Source organism: Xiphophorus couchianus, chromosome 11 (assembly GCF_001444195.1).
Source record: "Xiphophorus couchianus chromosome 11, X_couchianus-1.0, whole genome shotgun sequence".
NCBI lineage: Eukaryota > Metazoa > Chordata > Actinopteri > Cyprinodontiformes > Poeciliidae > Xiphophorus > Xiphophorus couchianus.
In genome coordinates, this window is record NC_040238.1 from 24,712,454 (window position 1) to 24,736,454 (window position 24,001).

Here is a 24,001-nt window from a genome sequence, read left to right on the forward strand (position 1 = left end):
CGAAGTATCCCTTTAAAATGGGGTTGACGTCATCATTCCTACCAGAGTTAAATTTAATGCTCATTTTTTTATGAGGGTTTTAGGGACTTTGGGTAGTTAGCATCTTTAAGAAATCCACTCAAGTTTTACTTATTTATTTATTCATTTTTATCACGAGTAGGGCGTAAAATATTCATATTTTTCTTCATATTGCAACAGGGGCGTTTATTAGACACAACCAGGCTTTACATTCCTATAACAACAAAACATGTGCATATCGGTTGGTATGAAGAGCCTCTGTGGAGGTCTGTACCCCGTTCCTTCGGGTTCAGCTGCCTGGGTCGTTACATCACTCCGTGTGGACACGCCTTTTTGGGTGGCGACACAAGCCAGGGAAAGTGCTCGTGTAGGGGGAGGGGTGTCCCGTCGGCAGGCACACAGACAGTAGGCAGCAGCTGCGGCGACAGCACCCGGCACGGTTACACTGCGTTCAGACATCCACATTACAGCTCTCAGCTACGACAAAACACACAGCGGGCAGCACCACAACCGGCCTCTAAAATGGTAGACCGCGAGCAATTGGTGCAGAAAGCCAGGCTGGCCGAGCAGGCGGAGAGGTATGATGATATGGCAGCTGCCATGAAGTCGGTAAGTAAGACCTCTGCCGTAATGACCTTTCTTCTTTCAGTCCCATTTTGTGCGGCAATTACCGGACACGTCCGAGCCTGGGTGTGTGTGAGTAAGGAACGTCTCAAAGCTGCGGGGCTGACCGAGCTCGCGGGGGACGCAGGACCACCGCGCTCCGGTCTGGCACACGTTCACCTTGCCGGATCAGCCAATCAAAATTGGTGTATGAAACTTATGATTGAAGGACACATTTATGAGAAAGACTTGCCGCAGAGAGCGGTAAATCACAGCTAAAATCAGATCTGGGAACACATCATATTGAGCGGGGCTATAAAGGCCCGTCCCTGTTCTGTCCCCCACCCCTTCTACCTCACCCCACCGTTTCTCTCTCTCTGCATATCAGTGATCTGATCCACTATAATGAGATTAAAATCAGTGATTTACTGTAAATCTGCGGCTTTTTGTTGGCGCTGAGCTGCGGTGGATTGTGGCTGTCTGAATACGGACTGTTTGATCTTGGGGCGGTGCCTTTTCCAACAGGATCCTTCTCACACACACATACACACGCACACACACACACACACACACACACACACACCCACACACACACACACACACACACGGCCAGGCTGGTGTGATTTAAGCGCACTGAAGGAGGAAAAAAGCTCATACTAAGACATTAATGTGATCCGATTGTTGTCTGTCCTAATATATATAAAGGTATTTGTCATTACACAGAAAGGAAATCCAAAGTCTCCCATCGAAAGATTTTGCAGGAGAGGGCGAGCTATAGGTGGTACCATGATTTTACGATGATGTGACATCGTAGGATTCGCTGATGGTCGTGTTCCGGTTTCCACGCGACATAATGAGCCGTACATTTAGCTTGAAAAGCCACCGTTGTCTTAGCTGGACGAGGTCGGGGCACTCCGTTGCCGCTGCGCATTTTGCGCATAAGGGGAAAAGAGCAATGCAGGCTGAAGGTTGTTCGCAATCGATTTGCGCAGAACACATAGGAACCTGTCAGACGTGGGTGTCGGTGGACCGACGCCTTTTTCGCCAGATTTATCTCAGTGCAGCCCCCCTCCTTCCCCTCCCCACCACCGATCATAAACGCTGTTTTTTTTTTTGTTTTGTTTTTTTAAAGGACGCTGTGCGGCAGCCGCATCCCTGCGTCCCGGACCTCCTCCTCCTCCAGCAGGTTCCCACACAGAGGCGTGCCGCAGCATCTGCCAGGATGCAGCAGCACAGGCCCGCCCGTAGTGCACCATTTCACATGCAGCTTTTTATGCCAGCTGCACAAAGGCTGCTGCTCACCCGTTTTTTTCCCCGCTCAGCGTGTATGGACACTGAGTTCACATGGGAGTGGACAAAAATGAGAAAACTCTGTGCCAAAGCTCCTTAAAAAAAAAAAGTAATAGTCACAATAGAGTTCTGCGGGATCCCCAGTTTTATTTGTAATGAGTGTAGATCATGTTGGAGCATCTAGAGATGGGAATCCTTCTCACCTTTACACAATGAGAGACTAATTTACAAAACAAGACCACTTTAGATCAAAGAATGAACAAATATCAGCTGAGGCTTCCAGAAGTCAGACATGAGCTGTGAATGGCGGACGTCCATGTTGCTTATAGAACCGGCCTCTAGTGGCAACCAGCAGGGGCCCCGGCTCCACCCGTTCCCATTTATGCCGAGTCAGAGGGACAGAGCTGCCCCTCACCCAGCCAGTCTCTCTGCAGCACAGAGCAACGGGGCGTGTCTCCTGCCTCGCCCATCACTTGAAGGGAATCCCTTGCCACTGCAGCCATGGCAAAAAGCCTCAGTGGCAAAGGAACCAAATAACCAGGTTGGTGGAACATGCTGCACCCTCTGTGCTCTCTGAAGTACAAGGGATTAGGACCAAGCCCTACTAAAGTGGGTGAGAATGGGCTGATGTCAGTGCTGGATTTTAACCACTGGCTTTACAAGATCTGGGTGAATTAGATCTGAGATATTTTCCTGCATTGGTAATTGTTCTAGCCAACATTATTGGATTTTGAGGGCTGTTATTTATTATAACATGCAGCAGTCAGTTTCATAAAGCTAAAAGTTAAAAATTTAAGGCACCCTTAAAGGAATAGCAAAATAAAGTTATGTTAAAAGGTTATAAGAGTTTAATATCTTACATACAGCATATAATATTTATTTAGTAAAACAGTGCATTCTGTTCGTACCAAAAAGTTACTTTTTACCAGTTTGAAATCTAACGATAATGTCCATGAATCTGGAATTACAATTGGGTATAAATCGAGTCTGTAAAACTGAGAAAACTACAATGTCGCCGTATGGCCCTGTCCACACTGGAGCACATTTCTCTAAAGCTAGTTGTCGGTTTCAAAAACAATCTCGTCCACACAGAACCCGTTCTGGAAATGTTTTTACCACAGAGAACAAAATGCTATTCCCCCCTCCAGCCACATGATGGTTAGCATGGAGAATGCGCCCAAAGTCTCCGCGTTGTTAGCTGTAAACGCAACAAGACAACAAATATGCCAAACAACAAAAGGCAAATGGAATCGTTTGTGTGGAATGACAACGAAGCTGAGCTTCATTTCTGTGCAAAACCAATAAACTACAAGACAAATATGTTTTGTACGACTATGACGAGTTTGGGGTTGTATGTCAGGTTAGTGGTTGAGCTAATATGTCAGCGCTTTCATAAAAATGGTGTTTTTGCTGTCTTAGTTGGCTCTGTTGACACAGGGCACAAATGGTTGAAAAACCTTATGTTTCAGAAAAAAAAAACATTCCTATGTGGGCCTATTTTGCTGCTAGCATTTAGCAGCGCAACCTTTAGCAAATGCTTGCAACTAGAATATGTGCAGCATTGGTGTGACGGCTTTCTCAAGTCTGAGCTCTGATTCAGGCGGATTAGCTGTTCTGCACCAGGAGGCTAAAGCTAACGACAAGTGTGAGCGACCAAGACCAAAGTAAACCGCTACTATCTTACAACAGTTCAAAGTCTAAAAGGTCAGAGGTTTATCGGAACACCATTTTACAAACATTTAAACTGCTGTCATGAATATTATCCTCAGTATATTTCACACAGGAAGATCATTAATTGCTCACTGCCTCCTACTTTCATTTCCCAAGTGAAATAATTACTGTCTTATTATATATCTGCATAAACTGCAATGATCTTTTTAAGATAAGCTGTTTTATTATGTTAATAGTACCGCTTTCGTCTTCGGTCTTCTTGAGCTATCTGCTAGCATAATAAGTTAGCTACGGCAACACGGTAATAACCAATTTTAAGCTTTTGACAGAAACTCCCTTTAAATCCCACTTTTCGCTAATGAGATTTGGTGTCAACACTCAAAACATCACCGTATCACACAAATTATAAAAAAAATTAGGCCCTGGGATGCATCAATGACATGATTAATGACTACAGTATAATCGGTTTAGCGACAACATGTAGTATACCTCACGTAAAACCACACATCTGACTGTTTTTTTAGGCACATCCTGGTGCTGCTGTTTGTTATAGTTGTATTGTAGTGATGTGGGGATCAGGTTATCCTGACTGGTACAGATTTCATTTTCTATTTCAGCTCATACCTACAACTCCAATTTTTACAGATTTAGGTCATTTTATTCTAGAACTAAAACCCAGTATTATTATTAAGCTTTAAAGAGTACAAGTTATTGATCACAGAAAAATTGGCCAGTTTTCATCTCTGATTTATTGATTGGTGCAGCTCCGTTTCTGCAAATGCAATAAAATCCCCGCTCCATTTCATTCCAGCCTTGCTGAGTCCATTTGACAGTTAATTTGTATAAAAAGCTTTCAATACTACAGTAGGCTAAGAAGCTATTGCATCATACTACCCACATGGGCAAAGAGCAGCAGCCCTCTCATGCAACTACAACATAAGCTTGTCAGCTTGTCAGTTTTAAAGGATTGTTTTCTTCAAGTTGTGCTAAAAGCGTGTCCCTGTGTTTGCATCATGTGGCCCCCTCCGTTCATTTAAAGGCTCTTATCAGTTTCCTGTTATTGATCAGTAGTTGCATACATCACAAGTAGCCACATCTAGCATAAAAACATGCAGTACATTTAGGCAGCTACCAGTGATAAGATTCTGTTTATCTGACAATTACCAGCCCGATCCCAGTATCCGTCCAGTGTTTAACCAACAGTGCTTCGACGCCGTTTTAATGTGCTGACTCCATTAGTTTGAATTTATGCTCGCGCTCTTGCTCTCTCACACACACACACACACACACGCCGTGTTGGAGAGCTTTGTCTAAGAAAATGCATGTCCCAGATAGCCAGGACTTCCATCATACCTAATGAGCTACACGCATTCTTCTATAGAAGCTTATTGTTTTTATGGTGCAGTAGAAGATTTACTGAGCTGCATGCATTATATAAACGGATATTTAATGTAAGATGAGCTCAGTATGCTGATTAGGTTTTAGATAAATAGACCAATAGAACTGCGCACAGCATATTAAGGCCGTAAATCAAGGACAAATGTATGTTTTACTGATGCTTTCATTTGTTGCCGCATATAAAATCATACCGTCAGCATTTATAAATATATCTCTGCAGCAGATGTGACTGATCTTCCCAAGTCAACACGTATGTTGCAGATGCTAAAAATACGTCCTTCAGAGCAAGCGGGTGTGAATGTTCAGCATTACAGTATAATCCATACAGTAGGAGATGACATCAGCTCAGAGAGAACTGAGGGTCATGACCTGACATTTTATTTTCACTCTTAATTCTAAAAGATAGTAGCTATTTAAATTCAACAAAGCATAATTTTGAAAACAAAATATTTGAGAAAATAACCTTCAGAAAAGCACCAATTATGGTTTTACCCGTTGATACCAAATCCAATTTTTTCTTTAGGGTTCTGACTATGTTTCCATTTCTAAGAAAAAAAACCCAACAAAAACTGTTTTATCCAATAAACAGAACAAAGCTTGATCCCAAGTGAACATGATTACTGCAGCGGTACTAGTTCTAAGTCCAACAGAAACTGAAGAAATCACACCATCTACATTTATGCATCAAAACATTTGTCGTTTTTTAACCCATAGTAAACTATGTCAAAGAACGTGGCGTTTTGCTTGTGTTTTAACAGAAAAAAAAAAGTGTTTTCAGTTTTGATGCATGTAATGCAATAAAAATATACATTTTATGCAGAATTAAAAAGCTTTACAGATGCACCAATCAGATTTTTTCCAGCTGACACCAAATATTTTCTTTCCTCCTGAGAACTATAACATAAAATAGAAACAAATGTTCCTCAGGTTCTTTAATAAAAGTTCTAATTTAGAACATGAAATGAAAGAATTGCAAGACTTTGCCCTTTTATACTTTAAGCATGTGTTCCAAGGCTCTGACTGTAATTAAACATGCTTACATGCTGTTGGTTGATGTAATTTGAATCATATTTTCTATTTGCTTTATTAAAGGAACAATAGATATATCAATATACCTCCATTTAAAGTCTAACAAAAGTGGAACATTCTAGAAGACAATCTTTTGTCAGATATGAAACTGTCATTTTAATGTCTTTGAATTAAAATACAACTTCCATAAATTATTTTCCCCCAATTCTTACAAAGAACGTTGTTTAAGTTAAAAGCATGTCGGCGTTCAGGAAATATCCAATATGTTATAATGCCACAACGTTTTTCCAGTGAATTAAGAAAGTGTAGTTAACGTTAGCTTTACCCTGTTGTCATGCCTACATGATCACAATATGAAAACTATAAAAACCAAAACATGTAACGAAATAAATATTAAATGGGAGATTTATTTTTCTTTTCACGGCTTTGCCTGCCTTGATTTTCTCAGTATAAATGGTCTATAATTTCTCTGCACTGGTGCTGTGTAACACTGAAGTCTTATTTGTTCTCTGATTGCTTTTGCTACCAGCTACAGCTGTTATTTATGGACCCATGATAAGAAGCTAGTTTTTGTTTTTTTCCCCCCAATTTTGCACTTTTCACAATTTCATTTTATCCCATTTTCAGTATTTCCATAAGTGAACATCTTTTTCTTCTTCTGATTCCATCCTTCAGTCTGAGGGATGGATGTGCCAGACTTGGAGTCCCTCCTTGTAAGACAGAACTCCTAAATCTCAGTCTGGTTGTAAAAACAGCCAGTTTCGTCTCAGGAAGTTTCAGAGTGGCTCAGGGATTAGTTTTGACTCATTGGTGAGTCACAAAGTACTATAAAAACACCCACTGTTTCCACCTACATACACATCATCATCAAGTTTATTTGACAAGATCTAATGTCCTAACTTTCATATGAAGCGGTTTAACAGCTGCTTATTTTCTCTACTTTTTTTTCTTCTTTCCTCATACACAAACTCAATCACCAAGAGACGGAGTGGAAATAATTGTGGCATCCTCAGGCTTTTCCCTGACACACCTACCCAAACCAATCACGAGTAGTAACTATAAATAGCTCAGTTGATATCTTTTCTTCACTAAGGCATAAATTCTGTACATAAATAATATGTGTCCGTATTTCCTCTTAATACCATGGAAACTGAAGTGCAACTTTTAGGCACTTGGCCTGACAATTCAATTAATTCACAAATGTACAAAGCAAAATTAAAAACCAATTTAATCTCAAGGCACTTACAAAATATATCAGTTCAACTTTGATCTATTTTGTCAAATGGTGAAAATTTCTTATCTAAGGAAGCCCAGCCATTTGGATAGAGACACTGAATTTGCAGCAATCCCTTCTCCAGTGAGATTAGGTGGTGACGGTAGATGATTGACTTTGCAGCAATCCCTCATATTGATCAAGCTTGTGGATTAGAAAGATATAATTTCCTTTTAACAGAATAAACCACATTCTTTTTTGGCATCTTCAGCACCTTTCAAACATACAGAGCTGAACGTATGTGTAGAGGTGTGTTTGTGTTTAGTGGGTGTATGCGTGTGAATTTGCTACCTGGAGGTGCAAAGTTGTTTAGAAAGGTGAGAACAGTAGAAAGCCTGCACTAATGAGCACCTAATATCAGCAAAGGACTGCTCTAGAAGGCAGCAGACAGACATAAGGCACAATCCAGAACAGCCATATGCTCCATACAGAGAGATGTTATCAGTGAAACCAAAAAGTAGCAACTCCTGGGTCAAAGAGACACTGAATTAGAGAACTCGAGCGCCAAAACTCTATCTTGTACAGTCGCCCTCTTCCAGTCTCCATGGGGGCCCTGCCACCCATGCAAGGCACCAGCCCCTATAATGGTAGCCAGAAGTCAGAGGGACCATGGGAGGGGGCACATTACCACCCCATATGGTGAGCTAACACCAGGGAGATCAATGGGGAGGGATTTCTACCACAGCCCAGCTTTATCCCCGTGTCTTTCTCGACAGCTCCTGGAGGCATAGGGCCCCCAACAGAAATCCACCACTTCTAGACATGGCCAGAGAAACGTCACACCAAGGAAGTGCTCCACTTTAAAAAAAATATCTTACATATGATCTGAAACCCTGAATTTCTACCTTCAAAGCAACACATGCAAAACAAAAAAATAGATATGAATATATCGTATAGCTGGGATGCACACTCTCCAGCAAACAGGAACAAATATCTCGCCTTCCTCTATACCAGTCCAGAGGCCTAGTCAGGCATTCCTTCCTTTAATGAACAAGCCCTTTTTGTGTCTTATGGTTTGACTTAAACATTAGTTGTAATCACAGGAATAACTACTGTTGCATGTGGTATCGTAGCAACAAGGAGCTAGAGAACGCTCTTCTTACCACCAAGCTCTTTGTGGCTGATTCGGCTAACCCTATTCACGCCGTCAGTGACGTCAGGTCGTCCCTGGCGCCTTTGTGCTCTGCTGCTTGAAAAGGGGTTTGCAGAGAGGGTTGTCACATCAGGTTAGAGTAGAAGAGGGTGCAGAAGCAATTGAGCAGGAAACAAAAAGGGAATGCATGGAACACAAAGAAAGGGGATCTGTGGGATTGTGACACGCCTTCATTATGTGGAGAGAAACGTATTTAATGAAAGTATAAGGAGGTATGCTTTTAGTGCTACCCCACTTAGGCACTACAGGGCTTGCTCATACTAAGACTCATGCAGGGATTTATCATAGAGGAAGCTATTGATTGTCCTGCCTGGCCTTTGTTTGTATTAGCATGCAGATGTTTGGAAGTTTGACTGGCCAGTGTTGGGATGAGTCACGGCAGAGCAGGCGCGATTGATGATTTGCATGGGTGAACAGAGCTCCATTGTCATCCCAGCACCGCAGCTTCCGTTGGGGCCTTCTGCTCGCCCTGCAGCCCTCTGGAACAAAGGCAGCCATGTTTGTACTGATCAGTTGTTCAAGCATTGTTTCCCTGACCTCTGATTCTCCAGAGCTGACCCAAACCTGCTGGTTACATTTGCTGCAGGGTAAATAATCAATGGCTCTAACTGCATTTTGATGGATTGAGGTAAAGGATTGCTGAGATGGTGTTTTAGGTAGAACAAATGAAGAGGGTTGAGGAGGACTTTCTCCTTAGTGTTACGCAATTTGTACCTTCTTCTTGTTTGCATTTCCTCACACTTTATGTACAAAGGTTGGCATATTTACGACAGTTGTAATTTTTACAATATCTTAAGAAGTAACCGTCTTTAGACAAACTAATGTAACCCTCTAGAGCTCTGCGAGTATCTCTGTCTGGCAGGTTGTGTAAAAGATTCTTGGAGCAACTTCTAAAGGTCATAAAATGACTTAATTCATCCAGTGTCTTCTAATATACATTGACACAATTTTAGGGCTTTACGCTTACAAAGTAGTTTGTTCCTCTCCAACCTGGTTGGTCTTGTAATGGAGAATGAATGGTGGATTGTTTGCTTTGGCAGATTTAAAAAAGATTACTAGTAAATATGCAACTAGAAATGACTAATCAGTGGTTTTTAGCTTAAAGTAGTTACCAGGCAATCAGAAACAAAAAAATCTTAACTTTTTCAAATTAGTAAATTAATCTTATAACAGCAGAATGATGCAAGGTTAGAAACCATCCAGGGGTCGGAAGGGCCTTCAGTTCTGAGTTCTTCTCATGAGTGCATTGATTCCCTCCAAATATTCTGGCGTTCTCCTGCAAGTTAGCTTCATCTGCTACTCTAAATTGCCTCGGGGTATTTGTTTATGATTGCATGTGTCTGTGGTGGACTGGTCAATGTTTATTTCTATACTGAATGTTTGAGAACTGTTTCTCAAGTCATTTTAGCTGTGACCGTCTCAGATCTGCAAGCAACACAGAGTCATAAGTAGGATAAATGTTCTGCACTACAGCCAACTGCGGCAAAAGAATTAATTGTAATTTTTATTACTGTTATAGAAGGATGTCGGAGGTGTGTACTGTTTTTGTTAGCGTTTAAAGACTGTTTGATTTTATGATCGACAAAAATCCATAGTCATGCTGCACTTCTATTTGTATTTTTTCAGTCATCACTGCACTGGATAAATTGAAAATTTTCAATCATCATTATAGTGATTTAAGTTAAGCTACTAAACGTTTCCTTTAGTGTTGGCACCAAAATGTATATTGTAATGGAATAATGTATGGGACTGTATTACAGATTAACAATACAGCAAGAACATATCTCCGATTTACCATTAGATGTGTTCAGTTATAAAATCATTCATTTATTTTTGCTGTAACACTACAGTTAAAAGAGCCTTCCTACTGTGAAAACATCACCAGACACATTAATTCATAATTCAGCTCTATAGTTAAATGGATACATGCATCATTCTTTTAAAACAAATATTGGATTACATACTGAGCATCATAGACCTCTTACTTCCAGTTTTTTGTATATGGAATTACACCTTCTGGTCAGATTCCCTTTAAACATTTATTTGTTTACTTAATTCTGTTTGGAGTCACAGGGAGCCGGATACATTCTGTAGGCCATAAGTGGGGCACACCCAAGACAGGTACCTGGCCCCATCACAGAACCAACATAAGGAACAACTGTTTACTCCTACACTCACACCTAACCGCGATTTACAATCTCCAGCTGATTTAACAGGCATGTTTGTGTTCTGAGGGAGGAAACCAGGACACCCAGAAAAAACCCAGGCATGAGTGGGGAGAACAATCTAAGCCGATCTCCAAATAGCGTCAACTTGTGATCTGCCATCGCACCCTTTTGAACACTAGAGGAACTTTGAATCTTATTCTCTAAAAAATGTTTATTGGGTTTTTGAATTTGTAAGGAGGCCTGGTTAAGTTTGTTAAATTGGAAAACTTTTCTGGTCACCAGCTGGTTGGTGACAAAAATTATACAAACAGAAATATGGGCTCACCATCTGAGAAGTATTAATATACAAAAGACAGAAATAGAGTTAATTAGAATAATGGTTCTGTGCTCTAAAACTGCCGTAAAATGCAGAACTTTGATATGCATTATCCTCACAAATGTACTTTTACATTCTGCTGTTGGCCAGTCAACATTTAGTTTGCTATTGATGGACTATGCCTCCAAGTTGTTTTCCAAAGCGTGTTCTTTGTTTTATTGGTTTGCTGTTGAGAAGGAGTGATCATTGAAAGTAGCTCCTTTCTAAAAATCAGACAGACTCCTTCGGTTCCTTTATGCCACTGGAAAGGCTGTGGCCGAGTGGAAAAGGTTGCTTGTGGTTTCACCATTCTCACTGATCCCCACCCACCATGCTGCAGCCTTCACTGCATCATCATCATCTGCTCTCTCTGCAAGCAGCTTGTGGCCACTATCTCCTTCAGAGATAGAGAGGCTCTCAGAAACAAAGCAGATTTTGCAGTTACCATGGAAACTAGATTGCATCACAACTTGCTCTTTGCTCCCCCCACACCACTCCCTCGCTCCCTTTTACAATTTAAGCACAACTCAGACTGACAGCTTCTTTATGTATAAAAAAGTGGAAAGAATAGCAGAGGTTGATGGGTGTTGATGAAGGTAAAAGCTTTTGTGTGCTGAGAATTTGTTCAGCAGATGAGGACATGATTAGTCACATGCGTTTGCATCAACAGTGACTGTTGTAGCTGATAGAACAGGGATTAACAGATGCTGTGAGTCTTTCAAGTCAAATTATGCTCCTGCTTCCAAAGGGACTTGTACCCATGAAATGTCATCGCTGGTTCCAGTTGTTCACTGTGTTCACATCCTCTAGAAAGACACTACAGCTCCACCATGTGTTCTGTATGAGGATTTCTAAACCCCAAGACAAACGATGGGTTATTCCTCCTTTTTTTTGTTGAAATAGTAATAGAAATATTAAATTTCAAATTTTCTAATGTTGGTCAATGTTGCACCACTCATGGTGACATCACTTTGGAGTAGCTGTTTCGTTAGTTCTGATTGGTTCATAGCTTTTATGATTGAGACACTTGATCAATTATTCCCACTGGCTATTGATACTGTAGAGCTGTAAGGATTTTTGCTCTTAGTTTTTCTACTTTCAGACGGCTGCGTAACTATGGTAATAAGGTGTTGTTTTTACAACGGGGAGCTGCTGATTAGAACTTCAAAAGCTCAGATAACACCTGAACTATGAACCCGTATCCCACAGAAGTTGAAGAGGAGGGTCCATGAATGCAGAGCAGGACCAAAGAGTAGAGAGAGAAGCAGGAAGTTTAAACCACCTCATCTGTCGATCAACTTTTTACAAGATAATAGATTTTTTTCACTTCTGCTTGTAATAAATCTGAGCTCCTTTACTTTTTATACATAACTATTTCCAATTCTTTAAACCTATATTGTGAACAGTATATCTTCTAGTGAAAGCATTGCGAGGAGAAGTTCCTTGTGACTAAAACGGGAAGAAACAACACACTTTATGCTCAGAAAGGGTCTACAATGATGCCTCTGCTGTACATCCTCAAGGGGTTAAAAAGGATTAAATCCTCTAGCCAGATGCAGGCCGGTCAAAAAAATAAAACCCCAGCAGCAAATAGTCAATCAGGTGTTTCCATAAAGGATGATGTCAGATGCAGAGATTGTCGTCATCAGAATAATTTGGCCAAAACAATGTAGTTCATAATTGTGATGTGGAAGGGCAAAATAGATTGTTTTTTCTTACAAATAAAAACCATACATACAAACATCCACTCTAAAACAATATCTTAAACTTGAAACAAACAAGGTACCGTTCAACCCATTAATGGAGTCATACACTTAAAAAGCTGGCCAATAAAAACAATATTCAGAAAAGCATCCAAGAGAGCTGTGGTAGCTTTGGAGGAGCTGCAGAGAGTCACACACCATTGTTAAAAGAAAGTCCCATTAGTAGTTTGCCCTTAAAACAATGCAAGGGGACTCAGCAAGCATGTGGAAAGATGAGACCCATGTATATTCTCAGCCATCTAAGTCATGTCTCCTGCAACAAGCTTAAATCAAAGGCAACTGGACTTTCACTCACCTCTAGGTGTAAAAACGTCTTCAGGAAAACTGGAAAAATCTGGTTGCTTTTGATTTAAACTTGTTGTGTAAGGAAGAGCTCAGTCTTTTTTAACTGGCATACAAAATATTGTTTGGTAGATTTAACAACCCCACGTTGCCCTGAACACACCATCCCTACAATTAAAGATGGTGGCAACATGTGGATACACTTCTTTGAAGTAGACGGCAAATGGTTTAAATCAAAGCACATAAATATGTGAGAATAAGTAAAATACAGACCTACAGGAATTTGAATCACTGTTAACTGTAGGACTAGCTTTTATATACAGAGATTATAACCGATTGTTTTAGTAATCGATTAATCTCAAAAGATTTGGCACATTCTACAGATTTTTCACATATCCACTTAATTCCTTATTTGCATGCATGTTTTAATCGGTTTCCAATATTGTATAAAAAAGGCTTCATTCCTTTTTTTGCCTAAAATGCAACATAGAAGTCATTTAGTGAATTGGGTAAAACATTATCAAACAAAGGTGTAAATTGTATATTTTGTACAGTTTTGACTTAATTACTCCTTTGAATATTTTTTTTAGCAAATGTTTTTTTTTTTGAGTCCGTACACTGCAATTAAAAATTAATCGATTACTTCAATAATTGATTCATCACAATTATCGTTTCAGCTCTATTACAGATATTTTGTCACATTACTCAACAAAGGTTAACTTCTACATGTTTGTCGTGCTTTTCCTTTCAGGTCACAGAGCTGAATGAACCGCTCTCCAACGAGGAGAGGAACCTCCTGTCCGTGGCCTACAAGAACGTGGTCGGGGCAAGGCGCTCGTCCTGGCGCGTCATCTCCAGCATCGAGCAGAAGACGTCTGCTGACGGCAACGAGAAGAAGATTGAGATGGTGCGGGCATACCGGGAAAAGATCGAGAAGGAGCTGGAGACGGTCTGCCAGGACGTGCTCAACCTCCTCGACAACTTCCTGATCAAGAACTGCAACGAGACGCAGCACGAGAGCAAAGTCTTCTACCTGAAGATGAAGGGCGACTACTACCGCTACCTGGCCGAGGTCGCCACGGGCGAGAAGAGAGCCGCGGTGGTGGAGTCCTCCGAGAAGTCCTACAGCGAGGCCCATGAGATCAGCAAGGAGCACATGCAACCCACCCACCCCATCCGCCTGGGCCTGGCCCTCAACTACTCCGTCTTCTACTACGAGATCCAGAACGCCCCCGAACAGGCGTGCCACCTGGCCAAGACCGCCTTCGACGACGCCATCGCCGAGCTGGACACCCTCAACGAGGACTCCTACAAAGACTCCACTCTCATCATGCAGCTGCTTCGAGACAACTTGACGCTGTGGACGAGCGACCAGCAGGACGATGAGGGAGGCGAGGGCAACAACTAAAGAGTCCAAAACCTCATTCTGCCAAATCAACACAACACGCGCGCTCACAAATGATGACAAAAATAGTAATTGTTAAAAAGTTCTTAATTTAAACAAAAAACAACAAAAAACACACACAAAAAATGATGCGAGGGTGAGGGAACGTCGGCTACCATTTTAGCCGATGGTACCGACGTAGCTGCTGTTCTTTATTTTTCCACAAGTAAAAGCGAAAAGATCGTAGAAGGAGGGAAAACATGTTTAGTTTGAGAAATACGCTATGATTACGTCAGAAAAAAAAAGAGAGAGAAAAACACCCAAGAATGAAACTCCCTCCACGACAGCGTCTGCAGCATTTGCTAGAGTACCGACTTAGGTCACAAAGAGGTTCGTCGTCCATCGCGGTGTGAATAACAGTCATACTCACAACCGCCAGAGACTGACTAATCATGCAAATGAAGCGGAGCTGTCTTAATGTATTCGAGCGAGAGGGAGGAGCATTCAGAATTTCACTCCTCGATGCTTGAGCAGCAAGAAAAAATAAATAGCGCAAACCTTGAATGTCATGGCCTTGCTTAGTGAGAGAGAGACGGCGAGTGATAGTGAGTGAGAGAGTTGACGGGTTCCGGGGAGGAACGCGACCTCGTTAGGGATGTTAGGGTTCGTGGCGTAACTTCAAAGAAAGCGTACCGACATCTTTAGTTGCACCGCATCCACGGTGGTCGAGTGAAAAGCAGGTTATTTCTGCGGTTGAAGACGTAGAAAAAAAAAAAGGTTTTTGTTTGTTTGCTTTGTGTCAGGTATGTGTCCAGCTCAGTCACATGGTCAGTCATACTGTAACTAAAACTGCAAACTTATACAGTAAAAAAAAAAAACGAAAAAAAAAATAGTGCAGCTTGTTCCTCTCATGTGCTGATGTGCTTTCTTAAATAAATGACCCGTTGTTGGACACCTAACTCTTATTGTCAGTATTGTCATTACTGTAACATCTTTGATTGGCTCCTTGTGTTTGTGGGGAAACAATTTGATCCAGATGAGCAAATCAAAAGAACACTGACTGAAATGTCTGTCCGCAGGTAACGCTGTCTTTTCTACGAATCGACAGGATCTCTGAAAAGTCGCATCCTGAACCACAGACGTAAATAACGAACTTATTTGTGAGCAGAGCACACGCATTGTTAAAGCGGAAGTTGTACAAGTAGATTTGAGGTTTGTGGATTAACTTTGTTTTCGGTTTCTTCTTGGTCAAGAAAATGCACTTGCCTACTATACTGTCTCTTCAGTGTGAGATGATAACCGCTCCAATATTCTCCATAAAAAAACAATATTGTGCATGCTGGTGATGTATTTATACAGTAGCTTCGATTTATTAACTTATACTGTAGATGTTATGTATTCATATGAACATGGAATTATTAGACATTAATCAGATTATTTTCTATTTATTTCTCTTTTTGTTGCTATTGTTAGCTAGACCTTCTTTTAATCTGTGTTTTCTTTACTCCATTCGCTGAAGTGCGTTATACCAAAACAGTGATTGTTAACAATAAATTGAACTGTTATGGACATCGCTATGGTGACATGCATTTCTTGGTAAAAAGGGGGAATTATAGTTCTTACTTACATTCCTTTCAGAGTATATGTTCAGCTAATTCTGTATATAACAGACTGGCAGGTTGTTGTAAATGATGATGGGGCAGATGTTGGTAGCAACCTGCATCCAGAATGCATTTCCTATAAGCATCCAGAAGTATTTGCAGTAGAAAAACAGGGGCTTCAGAAATAATAGTTTTGGTTCATAAATTAAAATATGCTTCAGATTTAATGATATAAAGAGCAAAACACTAAAGTTACTTGTAATTTCACTCATAAAAGGCAGAAACTATTTCTTGAAACTCACCTAAAAGTGCAAAAATACGACAGTTTCAATCAGTGATCGCTTTTAAAATGGAGGATATGACTCACCACCCAGAGCTGTATGGGCCAGAGGGGCAGCACAGGACTAAAATAAAGAGAAAAAAAAGAGTTTAGCCAGTTGCACCCAGAATGAACTTTTGATTGCATATTCGCTTTACCAGTCAGTGGAGAGTGGGAGGCTCCCCAGAGTTGTACACACTAAAAGGAAGCGTATTATGCTGTAGCTGCTGGTTTGCAGCTTTCAGATCTGCTCTAAACCAAGGAGCTGTTTTCATCTTATTTTACAGTGGAGTCCAAACTGCATCTGGTCTTCTTTGTTCTAAATAAACCCGACCCAGAACAACATTCTTGCAAAACCTGCCTATAGAAATTGCATGTGCAAATTAAGAGACATAACACAAGCACACACAAACCTTGAAGTTTAAACGGACAAGTAAAAGGAAATGTGCTTGTCAAAAATGTTATTTGCTCCTAAAATATGCATTATATATTTACCACCAAGAAAAGGTCTGATTAGTTCAAGAAAGCTTAAAAGAAATCGTTTTCTGTGTGAGGTTACAAGTCACAGAATATTGCTAGAACAGAATGAAGATCTTGTCAATAACTTTTCCTAATTGAAATAACTACAAGGAGAGAACTGCATGACTGTTCTTTTACAGGCTAGACCAAAGTATTCTGAGTGGATGTGAAAATGTTGCTTTTCTATTATTGCAGTGATGGAGAAATTTTTGTCTGTTTTTTTAATATTTTTATATTGTTCTCCAATGTGTTTCCAATGTGTATACCATATTCTACTAGAATATTAGTACATTCTACTTATATTTTATTCAAAAACAGTCAAACTCACCAAACCAGTTTGACTGCTAGTTTAACTGGTGTATGATAATGTGTTCAAAGATTGGTGCACATTAGATTATAAATCATCCATTTATTTACAAAAACTCTTTGTATCACCTTTTTTCCCCGCCAATTTACTCATAATAAATCTTAAAAGGGGCACACGCATTATTTAGCATTTTGGGGAAATGTGCTGTTTATTTCAGTAGAACAATCCAAATTCTACATGCTGGACCTTTAAATGCCTCAAATATACAAGTTTTTTCTGAGACGTTCTATTCACACTGCGTTCAAAATACAAGAACATCCACTGAAGACTGGGAAGACCAATATGGCTACCAAAGCAACAGGTGCTTATTATTAACGACTACTACTGACAGTTTTTGACTTGTTAAATTAAAGTGACAGAGAGTGCTGTACAAACTTTATTTCTGAACATTTTCTAATGTTTGAGCTCATTAAATTGAGAGGAATACATTATTTCTTTGTAAAGCCACTGGGAATCAGCACAACAATTAGAACTGGTTTCCCGACTTGCAGCTAAAGCATGCTTGACATGCTTGACTCAGGTTATATCAAACAGCCTTATATACCATCATTCCATGAGGGGCTGCATGCTGGCACCCGTCTCTAGAAGTCATTACTTAGCCTTAAAAAGGCTAAAAAAGAAAAACATGATAATAAAGGTTGGTTCTGGAACATCTGGACATTATTGTGACAACAAGGAGTCTTCATAAAACAGTAAAGTTATGGTCAACCCTGAGCATCCTCTGCATGACACAGAAACGGTCTCTTTAATCAGATCTCTTGTAAAACAGACGGCTACAGGAGCTCCTTTCTACCCGCAACCATCAGCATCTACAGCAACTCTTTGAAGAAAATTGTATAATATAAGTTACAACCTTTAATTTTCCCTCTGGGATTAATAAAGTATTTTATATGACAAGAGGTGGTGTACACCCTGGACAGGTTGTCAGGCACAAATACACACAGGACAAACAACCACATACATACTAACAGAAAATAATCATGAGGACTGTAATCAATTCAACAGCAAAATTATTTAATGCAGTCATGTGTTTTGGGGTGACTTCGTCCTTTTACTTGTTTGCTTTTATTGACACTAATTTTGTTCCATACATGACGCTGAGACCAAGCAGCCAAAAATTCTGTCAGAGAATCTACATTAAGTAAAGAGTCTTATTAAGAAGTGCACATTAACCTTTGCAGTCCTGTCAGGATAAAACTGGCAAAATATCAATTTGATTCTTTTTTAACAGTTGAAATGAGGGCAAAATTTTCATCAAACGGTGTCAATTTTTATGTCCGTACCGTGAGTAGTTGAAATTACTGTGGAAGAACAGATAACCCCCCGCCCCAACATCTTTACTAACAGCAAAAGGTTAGTTCAGCTACTTCATTTTTCACTGTAATTGACAGTGCAGACTATTGATAGATTTCCTTAGAATAGATTTTTCCCAAAACTAGACGTCAGAGCAGATAATTCAACTTCCTCTAAGGAAAAATAAATACATCTTATTAAACCAGGTAGTAGTTCCCTGGAATAAATAGAAGATTGTGTCAGTCAAGAACCGTAATTAACTTTTCCACTCAGCAAGGGAGCGGTGATTATTTTAAACAGCTGGTGGGCATTAATTGGTCGCAGGGTAATCAACCCGAGCTGCTGCCACGGAGAATAAACAAGATGCCACCTGCTTTTAATCATTACAACTGCACAGGGATACAGATATCACGCTTTTAATTTGGTCATTGTATGATTAAAATGTCTTTTTTAAATCTAATTTTTACGTCATGACCTGATTTGTTGAGAACCAGGGGCAGAGGCGTGGAGTAAATGGTGACATTTATGAGAAACGATGATAAAACGGTCACTTACAAAAGAGCCAGAAGAACACATAAAGGAACCGAGTACTTGAAGGAACATGACGGGGTTGAACCAGGAGGAATGAAAGCAGGAGAGGCGAATAAATACTAGGAGGTTAAAGGCTGGAGCTAAAGACCGGGGCTGATTAGCTCATGAGTTGCAGGTGTGAGGGCACAAGGGTGCGAGAGAAAGTACCTAACTGTACCTAAACACAAAGAATAATTAAACATAACCAAATATATAAGAAATTACTGAACTGAAGCAAATTAGAGGACTGACTTAATAAAAAAATAAGGATAACCGCTACATGAGATTCGTCTTGCTCACAGTCATCATTCATAGTTTTGGTCATTTGGTCATTGTATCTGTGTTACAACAAATTTGAGTCTCATGAAGGGATTGGTCAGGGTTGTCCATACTTTTCTTGATTTTTTGTAAAATCCTTTTTTGCGCCATCGTCTCCAGAGGTTCCACAGTCGTCCCCAGAACAGAACCATTTTATATCCCTGTTCTCCTAAAGCTCTTTCCACTTTCTATGAGCATATTCTTGCTGTCTCTGCACAGTCTTTAATAACTCATTAGTGCTCCCCCTGGTGGATCGGTTCTTCCTGCTCAGTACCTCAGGTTTATATGTGTGGAAAGGCCAAAACAGTAATAAGAAACAGTTCCAAAACTAAAATACGGAGGTTTGTCGCTCTGGAAATATGTCTTTTAAAGAACTGTTAGACTACCAGCTTAGTTTTATTTCTTATGTCAGAGAACAAGTATTCTAGAAATTACTTGTCTTTAGCTTTACAATGTTAAAAAAGGTAAAGTGGGGGTTCAAAGTGTTTTCATTTAAATATGAGATAATCATATTCACCGTCCACTGCTTAGCAGCTTTTTTTTTTAGGTTGTTTCCCACCAGAACTATTTCTGTGTTTAAGTGTAATGTAACTTTCTTCTTTTATATAAATTTATGGAATAAGTGCAAAGCAAATCCATTCATTCTGATTCTAATAGTATAAAGTCATTCCGTTGGTTGGAACTTTTGCTGGACTCCAACACTGTTACTGATTCAGAGTTTCTTGGAAAAGTGAGCTGCTTAAGATAAGATAATACTGTTTGATATGTGTTTTAAAATTATATATATATTTTTAAAAAGTATATTTTTTAGACTCTATTCCTTAACCCATTATCTAAATCCATCCATACATATTTTCCATATTTTTGTCATCCATCCATCCACTGGATTTTACTGATTTGCATCATAGTCATGGTGAAATGTTGTATTTATACTATAAAACCGGGCAACTTGAGTCTGAGAAAGTATGAAATCTTAATTCTAAAATTTGTAAATTGGTTGTGATTCTACTGAATTGCTTTGCGGGGATGTCTGTGCGAGTGTGTGTTGGCTTTCTGGTAGGAATAACATTAATGTCAGCTTTAGAGCGCTCCGTCACTTCCTGTGTAGGATTTAGCCAGGCACTGGAAAGAGGATTCACACACTTTATGCTTCAGGTAGTGCTTGACTTAAATTTTTCTCCTCACCAAGTAAAAAAAAAAGAAAGAAAAGCAATCACAAAAATCTGAGGAGAATAAAAAAAATCTCCAAAACTTCAAATGTCACTGAATTAATTTCAGGATGACAAAAAGCATTAGGCTGCTAGCTATTAAGCTCTCTCTAGCAAGCTTTATATTGGAAGTTCCTCCTTGAAGACAAACTATCATTACTGTTCAGTCACCATAACAAAATTGCAATCAAAACATACAGAATATTTAGCCATTTCCAAACCTATTAGTACAACTATAATCAAATTGTCACAATTTGAACATTCAGTCAGCTTGTCTGTACACACCAAGATTACTCTAAGATTCCTAAAATTACTCAAGACTACTACAAGAGTGCAATGACAACTTCTCCAGCACAAAAAATAATAAATAAAATTACGGTTTTGAATTGGCCTAGTCAAATCCTGGGTTCAAATTATACTTAAATGCTGCCTTGAATTGACTTTTTCTGCATAAAATGGCTGAAATAAGTGAATTTTGAAAAGAAGCGTGGCCTGATATTCCTTTACAGATTGATGGCAGTTGTTTCTGTAACTTGTTCATAGGTGCAGCACAAGAGCCAAAACGGAAGCCATGTCAAGGGAGGTCTGTGCTGTTTGCACACCATGCTCTCTGTTGTTACAGAATAACATTTTAGAAAAGCATTTCTGGTTTGGCTGAGTGCAGGAAGTTAGGATCTGAGACCAATCCAATTAGCAACCTTGGATCCCTCTGCTACTTTACACAGAGCACTCCCCCGGTTTACGGCCTGGAAGGGTTCTGGATGGATGGGGAACGCCATGAATAATGCAGGCCTGCATTAAAAGCAGGGGGGAAGTTGTGATTCACAGAGGAGGAAAGGTTGACATGCAAAGTGTTTTAGAAACGGGTGCCTTGTAAGCCAGAGTCTGTCCGGTATTCATGAACTCAGCATAAATCATAAGTAATATATAATACGATTCTCCACTGGTAGGTTGATATTTATTATGGCTAATATAGTCACACGTTGTGAAAACAGCTGAGGTTAGTCTAATCATAGCAGACCTACTGCTCTCTTCAGGTCAAGAGGCATGAGGGGGAAAAAAACAAAAGAGAGAAAGAAAATTTTATTTTTTTCTGTGATCTACTCTTTGTAACCCTCCAACGTGCTGGAAGCTCAGTGCATAGCAGAGCCCTCTATAAATAGCTTTGGAGTCAGGAGTCGAGTTAGTGAGTGCATTAGAGAACAGGCACGTAAAGCGAATAACTGCAAGTCGATGTGGAGGAAGAACAAGAAGTGATGGAAACAACCGATCTAGCGATGATATCACAGGCGTCAGGTCTTATTTCACTCAGCGCTGTGAGACGCACACACACAGAATGACACGCACAGCTGGCTCCACTCATGCAGCTCCGCATGCGATTGACTGCAACACACAGATCTACGGGATGGTAGCTGGTTCTGTCTCAATATAGGAGGCCAAAGTATACAGGGTTTTTTCTCTTATACACACCTAAAGAACTGCTTGCTGCAGAACTGAATCCACCAGATGCTTCAGCATAAACGGGCACTGAAAGGCTCCCACTGTTGTTGATCAGAACCTTAACAGTTCACTCAGGTTCTGCTTGTTGGTTTGCTGAAGATTAAAGAAGATAAACTGGGCCAATAAATTAGTGGAAATTGGTGGAGCCACAATGCGACCTATTACCAATTCCTGCCATTCTATCGCTAGTATCTTATGAAAGTCTTTGCACCTCTTGAACTTTGTCACAATTTGTTACACCGACACCACAAACTGAAGTGTATTTTACTAGGATCTAACCTGGCAGACCAACACAAAATATACTTGATCCTGTACAGTTCTGAGTTTGTATGCAATTAGGAGTATCGGGAAAATATTTTTCAGATTCACAAGTGCTGGACATGTCCCTAAGAAGTTGCTCTTTGCCAACAGTGAGCTGTGGAGATTTATTTTTTATTTTACAGTAAATACAAATCCTTTAAAAGAACATCTTTCTGTAGTAAAAAACAAACAAACAAGACTCTGCTTTACGTCATATTAATCTACCAGGGAAACAGTCATGAATTACTAACTTGGACATTAGAATCGCTCTCTGATCATCTTGAAGAACGAGAATCTACACCGAACCCTCGTTTTTCACGGGGGTTGCGTTCCGTAAAGAACCGTGAAAGGCGAAATCCGTGAAGTAGTTACCTTTATTTTTTACAGTTATTATACAGCATAATTAAATACTCTACAGTGAACCAAAGAACAAAACCTGCTTTCAGGCCCAAGAATTTTTTAAACAAACAAACTTTTTAACAAATAACTACAGTAAAATAATCATTTTAATTATCAATAGTAGGACAAATTGTGACTCGCGTATTTCGCTGTTCCTCTGACTGTGACACTGCGGCCTGACTCCGCTCAGGTGTGTTTTTTCGAGAGAAGAACATAGTTATCGGTGTTTGTTGTCGCTCTTTTTTTCTTCTGGGCAAAAACATTTACCAAAATTTGCTGTAGTACGTATATTGAAATACCGTAACGTTATTGGCACACAGGTAGAGAAGAAGCGCGGAGACTGTTTAGCCAATCAGGACGCAGAATGCAATGCACTGTGGAAAAAAAACGGCACAAAAAAAATCCGTGAAGCAGCGAGACCGTGAAAGGTGAACCGAGTTATATCGAGGGTTCACTGTCATTTCAAAATACTTTGGTTGCATTTACTTTGTTGGAATTGTTAAGCATGCAAAAAAAAAAAAAAAAAAGTAAAAGTAAAACAAAGACAAAACATAGGTTTTTCTTTCAATAAATGTGCTAAGTTATTAGTGACATGTGATGAGGTGCAATGCTGGTGAACCACTGACTTAATCATAATCATATTTACAAATGTAGACCATCAGAATGTTATTGTTTACATAAGACAATTTCACGCATGTGGACAAAGCTGGAGGGCAAAAATCGATGGAAAATCAGTTCATATATTAAATGTTTTTAACCATTTCATTGGTGACGTACAGACAGGGGGAGCATGCTCTCATAGAATGGCAGTTAGCGAGAGGTTGCGCAATCCCAGGTGAGGCTCAACCCGCTGCTGCCTCACCAGCTGCGCTTCCGAGCGTTTGAATGGGAAACTGCGAAAATTCAACGATTTTGAAGAAAAAATAATCAAAACTGGTTAAGCTAAATAAAAAAACAAAACTTTGCAGTACAAACCACAAGGTGAAAATTAGCAATCTAAATTATTTTGTCATTATATTTTTCCATTGTGACATTACCTGTCACTGGTAACTATGGCAACCAGTGACAGTTTAAAAGCCCACTGTCTCCTTCTGCAGTCAGGTTGCGCGCGCATCCGTGGTGTTAACAAAAAATCCATCAGACAAGCCCGCTCTGAATATCAAACGAAACTGTGACATCACAATATGGCATCACAATATAACTCCAAAGGCAGAATTCTG

The 24,001-nt window shown here is 39.9% G+C and overlaps 1 protein-coding gene across 1 annotated transcript; it reads left to right on the top strand.

Moving 5' to 3' along the window:
- The first annotated feature begins 376 nt into the window (after positions 1-376).
- On the top strand, positions 377-15,958 carry ywhag1 (3-monooxygenase/tryptophan 5-monooxygenase activation protein, gamma polypeptide 1). The gene is made up of 2 exons (XM_028031705.1): positions 377-627; positions 13,755-15,958. The coding sequence occupies exons 1-2, from the start codon at positions 541-543 to the stop codon at positions 14,409-14,411; spliced, it is 744 nt and encodes a 247-aa protein (XP_027887506.1). The 5' UTR covers positions 377-540; the 3' UTR covers positions 14,412-15,958.
- The last annotated feature ends 8,043 nt before the right edge of the window (positions 15,959-24,001 follow it).

Coding starts and splice junctions, on each gene's coding strand:
- ywhag1 (XM_028031705.1), top strand. CDS start 541: ATGGTAGACCGCGAGCAATTGGTGCAGAAAGCCAGGCTGGCCGAGCAG. Junction 628..13,754: donor TGGCAGCTGCCATGAAGTCG/GTAAGTAAGACC, acceptor TTTTCCTTTCAG/GTCACAGAGCTGAATGAACC.